Source organism: Pseudopodoces humilis, chromosome 6 (genome assembly GCF_049639895.1).
Source record: "Pseudopodoces humilis isolate 2021_Gansu_Grassland_sample_001 chromosome 6, ASM4963989v1, whole genome shotgun sequence".
NCBI lineage: Eukaryota > Metazoa > Chordata > Aves > Passeriformes > Paridae > Pseudopodoces > Pseudopodoces humilis.
In genome coordinates, this window is record NC_142205.1 from 56330891 (window position 1) to 56344584 (window position 13694).

General features: G+C 44.1%; 1 protein-coding gene across 2 annotated transcripts in view; it reads left to right on the plus strand.

The window, feature by feature from the left end:
* AFF1 (ALF transcription elongation factor 1) overlaps positions 1-13694 on the plus strand; it is a 75533-nt gene that overhangs the window by 12515 nt on the left and 49324 nt on the right. For both annotated transcript variants that reach the window (XM_014254797.2, XM_014254796.2), the window contains exons 2-3: positions 10167-10287; positions 10804-11802. In XM_014254797.2, coding sequence (XP_014110272.2) covers positions 10167-10287; positions 10804-11802 — 1120 coding nt within the window. The remainder of the gene's footprint in view (positions 1-10166; positions 10288-10803; positions 11803-13694) is intronic.

Sequence of the window (13694 nt, forward strand, 5' to 3'; positions counted from 1 at the left end):
TGTACCAGGCAGCTCAGAGATTTCCAGTGTTTGCCGTGGCCTCGGCACTGCCAAAGCCCTGCTGCTGTCCCGTGGGAACGGGGGCTGGCTGTTGCTTTTGGTCCGAGCCAGAGGGTGATGTTCCCACTGCCTGCATGCACGTGTGGCTAATGGTGGTGGAGCTGAGCTCTTGCCTGTTTCCAGAACCAAGGGAAAATAGGTGCTTCTTAAACAGAGGTGCAGATGATGTGGTGAAAATGTATTTTGTGTTTGTCTTGGTTTGTGAGGTATTTTTTGGGTTTTTTTTTTTTTTTTAGTTTTTAATTGGAAAATCAGAAAGATGTTGAATAATCGTGTACAGAATTGAAGGGGGAAAATATTCATATGCATTTTATCATTATTCTTTAAAGGGATAGTTTTTTCTAGTTGTTAAAAGTAACAGCTTATGTAAATATTCTTAAAAAGCAGGAAAAAGGAAAGAGAAGATACTTCACAGTGTATTTTGGAGGAGTATATGCTTTGCAGTGTGCATTAGGCATGCATCAGTACCTGCCTAATGCACCCTGTCATGGATTATTGCTCTTGCTTAGATTGAACACTTGCCAAGTTCTTTCAAATGACAATGAGATGCTTTGTTCAGGCTGATGATTCGATTGCAGTTTGAAACTCCAGCACAGAGAGGTAGTCGGCTACAGAGCATGTGCACCTCTTAATAAAATTGAAAAACAGATACAAACCATAGGAAAGTTAGCAGGCCCTTCTGTGTATGATGAAAAAAAAATAGAATATACTTTTGGAATAGAGTCTGGCAGGGAATGCAGGAAAGGTTTTTAAATGGGCTTTTCAGCATATAAACAGATCCTTTCAACAAACATTGCTAATCTTGTTATGCTTCTACGTAGTCCTTGCTATGCAGATAAGACTTGTCCAACCTGTTACTTGGTACATGCTGTTATGTAAGTGAAAAACTCACAAGGATAGGAAGCCTTTCTTTCATGCATGATCTGTTTGCTGCTAATTCCTATGAAAGTATGAAATAATTAATCTCTTTCATATTTTTAAATTTTTCTTAATCTCAATTTTGTTACAGTACTATCCTGTTCATTTTATTTGATTTACTCAGTTGTCTGGGAAGGATTTACAGTGAGAATGTTTCACAAGAAATGTTAAAAGTTGCTCTTGTGTTTAATAGGTTGCAGGGAATTAAAGATTCAGGAGGCAGAGTTGCACATATCCATATTTCTGAGACAGTTTCAAATGCTCATATTTGCAGGTGTTGCTTTTGACATGCCTCACAGATAGCATTTGATGTGGAGTTAATTCTTTAAATAGCTTCAGGTTTGCAGTCGGGAAAGGAGCAAATTCTCAGGCTGATGTTACATTTTACACACTGGGCTTTGAGCTGCATTGAGCTGTCAGCTCCAGAAGCCTGCGTTGGCCCTCAGCTGGGATGATCACAGAGGGAAGAAAGGAGGACCCTCCAGACTGTGCAGGAAATCTGAGGTGAAAGGCTCTTGGGCTATGCAGAGGTCTCCCTTCCAGCCCTTGCAAGCTGTCTGACAGCATTTACAACAAGCTGGATGAAGTCAGGTCTTTAAAAAACAGGATTTTGGGGATGGCTGAAGGGAACCGAGCTAAGCTGAGCTGCGTGTGAAGTGAGATTGTGGCAATAGGTGTATGCTGTGGCACCTGTGGACCGCGTGGCAGAGTGACTGATGGAACAGGAGCTGCTTGGCAGAGCATGGACAAGGTCAGCTGATAGCAGGCTCCTGGGGAAAAACCAGTGGCATGTTCACTTGGCCAGATGTGCAGGGATAGTAGCTGTATGAGAAGAAGTGTTACGTGAGAAGGGATTTAAAATGCACACCAATGAAGCAGCTGCTCACTAAACATTTTGGGTTTTCTTCTACTAACTGTGTATCTTGTTGAAATTCCTTTTTTACTGTAGTGGAGAACAATGATGTTGGGGTTTGTTTAGTGGCATTTAGGGGATTCTATAAAATCAATGAACAAAAGGCACTGAATACTTCTGTGCTACATCAGGAATAAAATGTTTGGATATTGGGTGGGAAGAAACAGTAGGTCTAAGCAAGCATGGTTTAATCTCCTATACCCACTAAAGTGAAAATGTGTGTGAATCAAAAGTTGCAGTTGTCTGAAAAAATGAATTAAAATAGTCCTGGGAAATTAATATTAAAGGTAAAAATGCCTTTTCTTAATCCCTTAATGATTTGGCTCCCTTTCAAATAGCACAAGTTTGCAACAGTCTTTTTACCTAATCTCTCCATGTTTTGCCAGTAAAGGACATTGTTTTAGAACATACTTTAAATAAATAGAAACCTGATTTCATTTTTACATTACATTTTTACATTCTGCCTTTTATGCTACTGCAAGCGCACAGTTCTATTGCTGCCTTTAAACCTATTGTTTTTACTGAATAAGAACAGCAAAAAAGGTATTTCAAGGCAAAAGCAAATGAACAGGTGGGATATATTTTATAGAAGGTGGAATGTAGGTTGTACCCTATGTGTTTTCCCAGACAAGCCTACAACAGTTCATCCCAGGTGCTGGATTTCTGCCACTGAGATGAGGAATTCAGAGGCAGATGGGTACAGTGGGAGATTTCATGCACCACTTCACTGAAGAAAGCCTTCAGACTGCTCGGGCAGCAGCTGATAACCGCTTCTGACTATTCAAGTATGCCTTGTCAGTTTTAGGGACACTGATATTTCGCTTGTGGTGGGGGAGTTAATAAAATATCACCATCCTGCCTCTGTGTTTCCACTGGGGAACACCTTCTCCCCATGCTGGGCAGTTGTGCACACATGTGCGTGCTCTGAAAGGGTTGCTGCTCACCACATGTTGGTGACCCTGCTCTTGTGCTCATGCAGCTGATTTAAAGAGCCTTGCCAGAAAGATTTGGCTTAGGGATAACATCTGAAGCCAGGCACTGAGGTGCAGAGTGCTGGAGGATCTGGCCAGGCTTAACAGAATTTGAGATTTGGCACTCTTCCACTGATTTTACTTCAGTTGCATAATTTTCCTGAGCTGGGGCTTCTAAGACAATGAGTTAAATTTGTTTATGCATCTCAGACTGACTTAAACAATCGGGAGAAATGCATGATGTTTTTTATTGTAAATGACATGTAGATAATCAAGAGGAAGAACACTGTGGGAGAGAGTAATGCTGCAGGGCAGTCCATTCCGAAGTAGTCAGAGGTGTTCCAGGTGCTGTCAATGCTGGTGGAAAGCAGAACGTGTCAAGCTGAGTCTCTAATGGGTCTACTCACCTTAATTTTTCTTGCTGCCTGCATACTACCTGAACACTGACTTAGTCCAAATTGCCGCTGTGCTGCTCTGACATGGCCACGTGTGAGTTCAAGTTTACACGCTCAGTTTGTGGTAGTTGCCAAGTGCTTTCCCTCCGTTTTCTTCAAGGGGAAAAATCCAGCTTGCAGCTAGCTCCAGGTGCTGCAGGGGCAGGGAAGGTGCTGCTGGAACAGTTGCTGCAGCGGGGTCTGGGGCACAGGGCTGGTGAGCCTGCTGTGCCAGCATCCCTGCGCTTGCTCTGTGGCAAGTCGGGAATAATGCCAGCTTGTGTTTTGTGGATGAGAGACTTCGTGACTGCAGCTGACTTTTAAATCCATAAAAAAGGGAAAAGGTCACTGCCGAGACAATCGTGGGTGAGTCAAAGTCCCCCCTCTGTTGGAGCAGGATCTGCTCAGCAGGGAATGCCGCTTCTCCATAGAAGCGGATTCTCAGACAAAGCCAGGATGTAGCACGCTGTCAGAGGGATCTGGGTGTACCAGCTGAGCCTGACCAGATTGGCCCTGGGTCTGAGAGCTCTCTGTGGGAGGAGGCACTTGGGGCTGTGTGAAAGTGTTTGCTCAGCTGTGCAACGGAGCAGTGTAGATGGGTTAGAGGCAAACTGAAGCCTCCCATTTTGCAACGGAGAGTGAGGTTTAAAGTAACTTATTTTTCACTGTCACCTCTGCAAAATAAACCCATTTGGGCAACTGTCTATCTGTATCCTGACAAAGCTAAGTTTTTGATCCTTGCTGAGAAGAGACATGGATGGGCTTCTCTTGCCTGGAAAAGCTGCTCACATGGAAGCTCAGTCTTGTCACGGTTGGGTCACCGCAATCAAGGCTGCCTGGTGTGCAGCTATGAGAGGGTCCTTAAAATCTGGGGGGACTCGTCCTGGGCTCAGGTTCCATCCATTCTAGAGCTGCTCCATCAGCTGCAGCCAAGGCGCCAGCAGCTTTGACTCTTTCTTGCATAGCCGGTCACTGAAATAGCTCTCGAGTTGCAGATCTTTACTCACCTACCCACAAAGACACGCATGCCTTCGGGGCTGAATGGCAGTCAGACCACTCACGTGGCTTGGGGAAATCCTGGGAAGTGTGCCTGGGACTGCTGTGTACAGAACGCCTTGCAGAGGAGAAGTGGTCAGGATTTTTCATTGCACATACCCGGTGATTTAAATTTTTCACATTTCCTGCTTTGCCTGCCACATCCAGAACAAACAAAGCCTTAAATTCATCAACTCCATGTCTGCTTTCCTTGTAATTACACTTCACACAATCACACCTTCTTAAAAGCCCTTCTAGTATATTTGCATTTAGATGGAGAATGACAGCTTTCGTGTTCCCCGTCTAACTTATAATTAACGCCTTTTCTGACGGTTCTATTAACGTCACCTACGTGGGGAGAGGCTGAAAGCCTGGGTTACTTTAGAGACTTCATTTCTGCAGCATCAAAAGTGCAGATGCTGCCTCTTGGTTTGTTCAGTTCTTTCGCTATAGCACCATAGTTACATGCCCTATAATTGTCACGTTTTTCCAGATGTCCTAGGTTGCTGTTGTACGTGGCAGTTTCTGACTAAATAATAGTTAGATTTCAAACATTCCAGGGTGTGAGGGAAAGTCCAAGTCATAAACTTTTCACTTGTTTGCCTTTCTTGAGTAGGCACAAAAGAGGTTGTTGCTGTCAGTTATTTGCGTCTTTTCACAAATCTGCTTTTTCCTCTTTTGAGACTTCAGTGGTTTATGGACCACAGGCTGAGAAATCTTGGGGTGTGTTTTTAAGTGCATAGCCATTTTGCACTGGGGTTTAGGCTCAGTCTATGAAGGATCTGTCATGTTTGAAGAACATCTGAGAGTTCCCAGTTCCTGCTAAAGTTGCTGGGCGCTGCAGGGGCTCAGTTCTTCTCAGGAAAAGATCAGGCTTACTCCTGGGAACTGCTTGATGATCAAAGGCCTATTGATGCTGAAAGGAAGCAAAAGCCTTTTAATGGCTGAGTAATGAATATAATTTTAAACTTGGCAACAGTGGGAAGAAACAAATAACTAAGAATTTGAACCCAAAGATTATCATAGGAGAGGCTGAGTGAGAAGATGATTAATGTTACAAAAGTAGAACTGCTTTTTTTTTTTTTCTAGCAAAAACCAACTTAGCTTCTACTTAAGCAAAGTGGCAGTTCCCTTCTGCCTGTTACAACATCCCAGCCTTCTCTCCTGCATTTTATTTTTGTGTAACCTAGAGGGGTCTATATTTAAAACATAAAAAGAGGTGTATTCAGGATCATTTTTCCATATTCTTTGAAGGAAAGGTTGCAGCGCTGCTGCATTTTCTTGGAACTTTTTTTTTGTTCAAAAATATTTGTCAGGAGATTTCTTGTAGTCATTGTAAATAAGCAGGTGGGCTGTGAGGCCTCAATCTCTTGCTCGGTGGGTCTGATGCCCTGATCATGCAGTCAGAGGGCTGCATGGATGCGATGAGTTGAAGGAGATAGAGGAAGTAAAACCTTGAAAAGCTAATTCCAATTCATATCACTTAAGTGAGAAGATTAGTATTTTTGGGAAGCATGTACCAAAGTTGATTGATGATGATGCAGAAAATTATTGAGTAACTGTACTATCTGTTGTACTTCTGCCGTATGTTTTTCTCTTAACACTTGTGTATGTTCAAACTGTATATTTTCTGAGAAATAGTGTTTGATGTGAAGCAGACCTTAAAAGATTCAGCAAGTCACAACTTGTTGATGTTTCCATAAAGGAAAGGAAGCAAAGGTTGGGATGAGGAGTTTTTGATACTGTTTGGTATTAACAATTTTTTTTTTTGTCAATTTTTGTTAGCAATATTGTAGTGTTGTCCCTTTGTCCGCTTGTGTTGCAGTCACTGTCAGGCTGCGTAGGTGATACCAGTGTGAGAGCTGAGCCCAGCTGTGATACTCAGGAACTTTCTGTGCCATGCCTTTATCCACATTTCTTTTCAAGCTAATGGGCTGATGAATTAAAATGCATATTTAATCTTTGCAGATTTGATCTTGGCTCTATAAATTGGTGGCAGTTCTTTTGTGGAGATTTTAATAGGAACAGAGCCGGGGTGCTGCAGCAAGGCTGTTGTGATGCATCCTTGTTATCTCTGTTAAATTGGTTTTGGGGATGATGTGTCTTGCCTTAAGCAAAAACACGTCTCTCAATCATGATCAGCAGTTTCTCACATTAAAAAAATCAATTTTAATGACAAAACAGCTTCAATAAATTTGTATTTTCCTGCAGTTGTACTAAAATGAAATGTTGTATCTTGGTGTTTCAGAGGAAGAGGTTCTGTGGGTTGAGAAGGAAGCAAGTGTTTTTTGTGTTTGCTTTTTAGCCTTTCTCCACACCCCTTCCCTGCTCCTGGATAATTCCTTTTGGGCACTAGATCAGCACTAGATCTTATTGCTATTAAAGCAGATTTTTATTTTAATTTCATTTTCATTTGGAGAACACATGGGACAGAAGAGGCAGAATTTCTTCCTGCACTAGTCTATTTTTTGAAAATGTTGTCATGGTCTGGATTGTCACATATCAGCATTTGAAACTCTGTAGTAAGAGTTGGCATGTCACTGGGAGCAGCTTCAGAGCACGTCGGTATTTTATGGCTTCTGTTACAGACCCTAGTTTGGATGATGTTGCGGGTCAGGGTGTGTGCTTTGCTGAACTTCCTGAACCAAATCCCTTATTATGGGAGCCAGTGCAGTGCCTTCACCTTGGGCTGCTTTGAAGCCAGCAGAATTCTCCTGTTTCAGTCTGTATCAAAGCACAATTTGGGTTTTTTTTTGGGGGATGCGGGCAATTTGTGCATGTATTCCCCACCTCCCAGGCTCCCGTGTGTTTGAAGAGTTGGTGCCAAGCCTCGAGGTCCAGTTTCCCAAAGCATTTCCGCAAACCAGTAAGGAAGAGCTTGGCGGTAGTTTTGAGGTTTTTCTCAAGTTCTCATTCTAGGAAAATCTGAATATCAAAGCTACGAGTCTGAAGAGGTTCCTGAAGAGCAGGAATTGGGGTTCTCCCTGCAGCTTTGTCAGTAGCAGGGCTGGGGCTGCGTGTGCACGAGGGATGCTGGAGCCTGGCAGACAGCTTCTCCGCTTGGGTTTCCTTGCTGGCGCCTGGCAGGACGTGGAGACCTCCTCTCCTCTTGGCACGGGGCCACACAGGGCCTGAGCTGACCGTGGTTCTCAGAGACTTTCTGCCTGGCTTCCTGACACTTGACCTTAGGGTAGCTGCCACGTGAGTTACAGCATAGCCCGGTTTTCAAAAGGTTTTCATGACACCTATATGATAAAATAGGATTGGAAGGGCTTTAGCTCTTCAGGTAGTTTAAGGTATTGTCTGCAACTTAGAGAAGGGAAGGCTGCTACTATCAACTGCATCATTAAATACTATTATTATTAAATAAGTAGCTACTTAGTGTTTTTTCCCTTATCCTTCTGCTTTTGAAACTGTAGCTCTTTCTGTTCAATGAAGTTGGAGGAAATCTCGGAATGAAAATTACATTGACCCGATTCAGAGAGGGAGGCAGGGCGTCGCTGGCCATCCTGAGCAGCAAAGGGGAGGGGAATGACCCCTGGCCTGGCCTGGCTGCAGGGACAGTAGGCTGTGCATGGCCAGGAGCCCCCCGGGGCACTGTACCCTGTGAGGGTATGAAGATGGACCTCGCTGAGCACTGTCCGATAATCCCGTACGTGTGCCTGCGCCCGTGTCCACTGGGATGTTCCCGAGCAGGCACCTTTGTCTCCTCTTAAACTTCCAGGAACTGGCACTATGGCAAATAGGCGGTGTCCCTGCCCTTCCCCTCTGCCCCCCCTCCACACTCTTTAGAAAGGATTTATTGCAGGGAAGAGAGCTTGGGGTCAAGGAAGGTTCAGGGAAAGAAGAGGCCTTTAGAGGTATTACAGCTTCTGTCTTTGCAGCAAGCGGCAAGTAAGTTGTTTTACATTCACTGTCAGGGCACATATAGGAAACATAGCTACTTCTCATCATAAATATTATTGTTGTGAGAGACTCAAGTGGTTTAGGTTTTTCCTTTTGTTTGAACATGATCAGAACCTCTGCGCAAAACAACTTGATTACTCTGAGTTTGGGTGCTTGCCAGCCTAGAAATAGAAGGACATCCGTAATCCACAAGGATGTAAGCGCAGTGTTTTAGTAAAAAGCAATTTTCAGGGTCATAATATGTGGCCTGCCTTTTTGTGAAACACAATAATTTAAAAAATAATAAAAATAAATAAAATAATTTAAAAAATCATTTGCAAGCATACAATTTCAGATAGTAGATATAGCTAACATTGCTTCTAGTTTGCCTTATAGTTTTTCCTAAGTTTTTGTGTTTTGCAGTTGGTGTTTCCCACACCTGACTGCACAAAGCTTTTCCGGAACAAACAGTGCAACTGCCCAGCTGACTGCTTATAGATAGGAAATTGCTGACATGCAAAATGACATCAGATGCACGGGGGAAATGGTTCTATTATACAGTTTATTACAGAAGGATTGTATGTATTTACTGAAGCAGTGGTCTGTGATTCCTGCTTTCTTCTTTTTTTTGTAATGAACATTTAGAATTGTTTGGAGAAGTAGGGTACATAGATACTGTTCACTTCAGTATTGCTATATTTGGAAACAGTTCAGCACTGGCAAAGTTGGAAACTATGCTACATGTGCACAGTCTAACCCCTGAATATGTTTTTCTGCCTCAGTGGTACAAGTACATCCTTACTGCAGTTCCTTATATAGAAATTTGCCATCTGTCAGTATCGTTTTCCAGAGCTCCCATTGAACCAGGAAACCCCCTCTGCAGCAGTCAGACCTCTTAGTTAACTGCTACAACAAAGCCAGTCCTCTGCCTCTCCTCTAGGGATGATTAAACTTTCAGTAGGTGGCTATTGGTGTAGGAAGATGTCACTGGTGGGGAGGACAAGGCTCTTCCCTTGCAAAGCGGACACTTGAGAATTTGCAAGTATGAAGAAAAAGCGTATAGGAATTGTATGTATACAGTAGACTGTGCAGTAGAGTAGAAATAGGAGAGGAGAGAGATGCCTGCCTGATTCTTCTTCTCCAATGTCTATTAAGATTAGAGCAAGAGATTCCCTTGTTTTGCAGTAGTGTTTCACAGGCAAGGTGTAGTTTAAAGAATCTGGTTTCCCATGAAGTCTTTCTGCTGGGCATGTGACACAGGTTTACTGGTGCTTTGGTGTGGGGCTGGTGGAGTTGAGTGCATGCAGATGAATGGTTGAGGAGGAACAGGGGGATTTGACCTGGTGTTTTCTGAGTTTCTGAGACCTTTCTAAAAACGTTTGGGTGATTGCTTTAAATGCAGCTACATGGGTTTCCGGGTGAACAGATTTCAAACCTGTTTATTGCCAAGTGGCATTGCCTTGTTTTTTGCCAAGTAGGCAAAATTCATTCTTTTCAAGTGGCAACACCTTCAAAATAATGCATTCTCATTTACTCCTGAAGAATGGTGAAGAGTTGGGGTGGAAGTCTGAAGAACAAGAATGGTAGTTTTTCACACTTACTGTTGCAAATGGATTTGCCAGCTGGTGTGCTTGTCACCCCACTGACTGCTCTTGAATTTGTTTCACAATGAAATGGATGGATAGCTTTTTCCTTCCCACTGTTCTTGAAGGATGTTATCTGGAGTAGAAATCACTGAGAAGGATGCATGTACCTTGTGTGCCGTTACTGTGTTGTGCAGCAAATCCTTGATGTAACTGATTTGTCAGCTGTAACCATCCCATGGATTTCAAATTACTTTCATTCTGGATCTATGCCATTGTCTGAAACCAGGGTTTCTGTGCAAAGTAGATACTTTTGATAACACTGGTGTACAGTGTTAATCATCCTTCCTTTCTCTCCTTCCTAAAGCTTGTGCAATGAGGATAGAAACTTGCTGCGGATTCGAGAGAAAGAGAGACGGAGTCAGGAGGCTCTGGAAGACAAAAAACAGTTTTCTGAGAAGACTCCCCTCTTTGCAGAACCCTACAAGGTAATGGTGCAGGGTGTGGGAGAGGGAGGAAAGAGGGTTGGGGTGGAAGAGGAGAGGCTGTGGCTCTGCATAGGGTTTAGCAGACTTGAGCACGATAAATACAAATTTATTTATATGTTTAATTTCAATTCCTCAGAGTACGTGTGTGAATCTCTGTTGGTTGTGCAAGAGCATTATGGACTTTGGGATGGCCTCTTGTAGTTTGAGGGAGAGTGCTCAGGAGCAGCTTGGCTGCCTGTCTGCCTGCATCTGTGGGTGTAACAAATGAATCTGATGTTAGCACTCCTGGAGGCTGCAGGTGCACCAAGCTTGGCTTGGAATAGCTGATAGTGGCTCAAGTGGTCCTGTCTGCTTTGGAGAGATTTGCAGGATCAAGATGAGCTTGCCTAACTTCACTCATGGTAGTGAGTGTGTGTGTATGTGGTGATTAAGTTAAGATCCTGAAGAATGTCTCTTCCTGAGCTGGATCTCTTGGGGGGCTTTTGAAATGTCCACCTCTTTGTTCTTCTGTTGCAGACTAATAAAGAAGATGAGTTGTCAAGCCGAATTCAGAACATGCTGGGCAATTATGAGGAGGTCAAGGAGTTCATGAGCAACAAATCTTGTCAAAACCTTATAGGGATTCCAAAGAGTGTTGCCCCTCTGTTTCCCCCCAGACAGCCTGATCGCCCATACTTCCCTGAGAAGGCCATCCGTACATTGCCATCTTCATTCCAGCCTCCGACCCGCCGTCCACCCGTGGGACCCATGGTTGTACCCCCTCGTCCTCCAAGCCACTCCAGTCACTGCCAAAAGGCACAGTCAGGAACAGAACCAGCTTCAGGTTTGCACAGCAAGAGCCGCAGCTTACCCAGCGCTCGGAGCCACGGTCAGGAACACGGCTGTGATGGCCAGGACACTCAGGCAGGTTTTCCCCACAGCCAAAATGACAAGCCTGGGAGCAGGGAAGGTCACGCTTGTGGCCTGCAGGCCTCCCCTCTGGCCCTTTCCCCGTTCCTGCCGTGTTTGTTGTCTTCTCCCGTGGCACCCCTGTCACCTCTACATTCCAGCCAGCACATCAATTCCAGGTCACAGAACAGCATCAAAAGTCATGGGTCAACCTACAGTCAAACCAAATCATTGCAGGACTTAGTGACAGGATCGCAGGAGAAGGAAAGTCGGGACAGCCCAGCCGTTACCTTGACCAGCACCACTCAGCCTTCCTCTCAGACTTTCCCCCCTTCTTTGACATCAAAAGCCAGTGCAATGCAGCAGAAACCAACTGCCTATGTCAGACCCATGGATGGCCAAGATCAGGCACCATTTGAATCCCTGGAGCTCAAACCTCTCCTGGAGGAATACCACGAAGGACCCAATGAAGATGTCTCAGATTTGAAGGCAAAAGTTAAAGCTGAGCTATCCAAGTTGGAAACCCCTTCTGAGCCCAAGGAAGAGACTGATGAAGATCTCTTAGATTTGAAGGCGAAAGCCAAGGCAGAACTATCCAAATTTGAAACCTCATCCGAGCCCATAGAGGTGAGTGCAACTTTTTGGGATGTCTGTTTGAGCAGGGTAAGTTTGGCTGCGGGAGAACTGGTCATCAAACAGCAGTGACTGCCAGGAGTAGTGATGACTGTGTGTGTTACCCTGTTCAGAAGGTGCATTTTGAGCTTGACCTGGGTGTGAGAGAGCTGTTTGAATGGTGAGGATGTGACACTTTTCTGATTTTTCTGTTGTTTTCTCAGTGAGGCTGCAGTAGGTTCTGTGGTTTGAGCCTGCCTCTGTGCCCATAATTTTTGTTTTCTTCTAAGGCTTGTTGAAAATAAGGGGGAAATGATATAATGAGAAGATCAAGTGTTGATGCAGTGTCAGGACACAGAGTGGTAGTGGGTGGAGGCCCCAAATCCTCACTGAATACTGCTGGACAGCCAGCAATGCGGTGTATTCTGTGGTCACCTGGGCTTTGTGATAAGGGACTGCGAACACAACAGGATTCTCCTCTCTACGTTTGTTAAATCTCGCTGTAGATCCACAGGAAAGCATGACTTGATACTGCAAGTTTCCTTGTTGTACTCCATCTGTTTTTGCTGACCCATCCATCTCTCTGATTTGTCATGTTGGGATGGAGGCAGAAGCCCTGACTGGTAAAGCAGTGGGAGAGGAGGAGCAGCATTGTACATGTGTTGTTCAGCAAATGCAGCTCCTTTTCCTGTGCGCTTTGAAGCCCAGGTTCAGCTGTGCCAAGGGACCAGCACGCTGACTCTGCCTGCTGCCTGGCTTGGCCTCCTGTGAGCTCAAAGGCACTTGATCCCCTGGTACATTTTGGAGATTTACTGTGCTCATCCTTCAGCCCTGAGGTTATTGCTATGCCCTATGGGGTGTAGAATCCCATGGTCCTAAGGCAGCTGGGCAAGGGGAGCTATGGAGATTGTTTCAAATTGTATTTTGCCACCTTTGTAATGAAAAGGAAGAGTGTGGGTGCAGTCTGTTTTCCATGGAAAAGGGTGTGGATCAGCTGCAAATGGCTGTAGGCAGTATCTTGTGGGAAATGAAAGGAAACTGTCAAAATGACATTGTTGAGAAGTTGTGAAATTACTTTCATGCTGAGAGACTTTATTTGCTACCAAGTAGGTTTAGCATTGCACATCACACCTGAAAACAGGAAGTTCACTGAGGTCCACATTACCTTATTTGCTTAACCAGATTTTACTCCTGGGAGAGAAATAAAGCAGTGCAGGGCATCACCTTCTACATTATCTTATTGTCTCATCTGCATTATTGTCTTATCTCTTTTCCCATCCCCATACTTTTTCTGTCATCTCATGTAACTTGGTTTAGTATGACTTTTGATAGGGCAGCATTAGCTATGATGCTGTGTGCTGAATGAAACATTTTTCTCACTTTATGTTGAGCACATGAGTCTGAGTGCAAATGCCCATGAAAATCCTACAGTTGCCAGTGCTTTCTGTTGAGCACATGAGTCTGAGTGCAAATGCCCATGAAAATCCTATAGTTGCCAGCGCAGGAGTAGCATTGCTCATGCTCCTTCTGTTTTATCTGTGGCAAAGAACACAATAAAAAGGGAATGGAAGATAATAAAAAAGTTTCTGTACAAGTCATGCTTAGTCCATTTTGAAGCTGATAGAGGAACCTTTTTTGTGAATATGCTGAATGATACTGCTTTACAGTAGGGATCTTTAGGCTGTGGCCCCTGTTTGTTTTCTGTGCATAGGCAGGGAGGAATACAGGCATTTTGGATAATGGCTCTGTAAGTTCTAGTGAAAAATACATTACTTTGATTTCTGCTTTTTTCAGTCTTGTCATGGTCACATTTGCTTACTTCTGTTTGGTCTCAGTGATGAACATCTGTTTGATAATAGAGCCCTCCAGGGCTGGGGCCTGGAGGGAGAAGAAGAAGAAACAGTGAG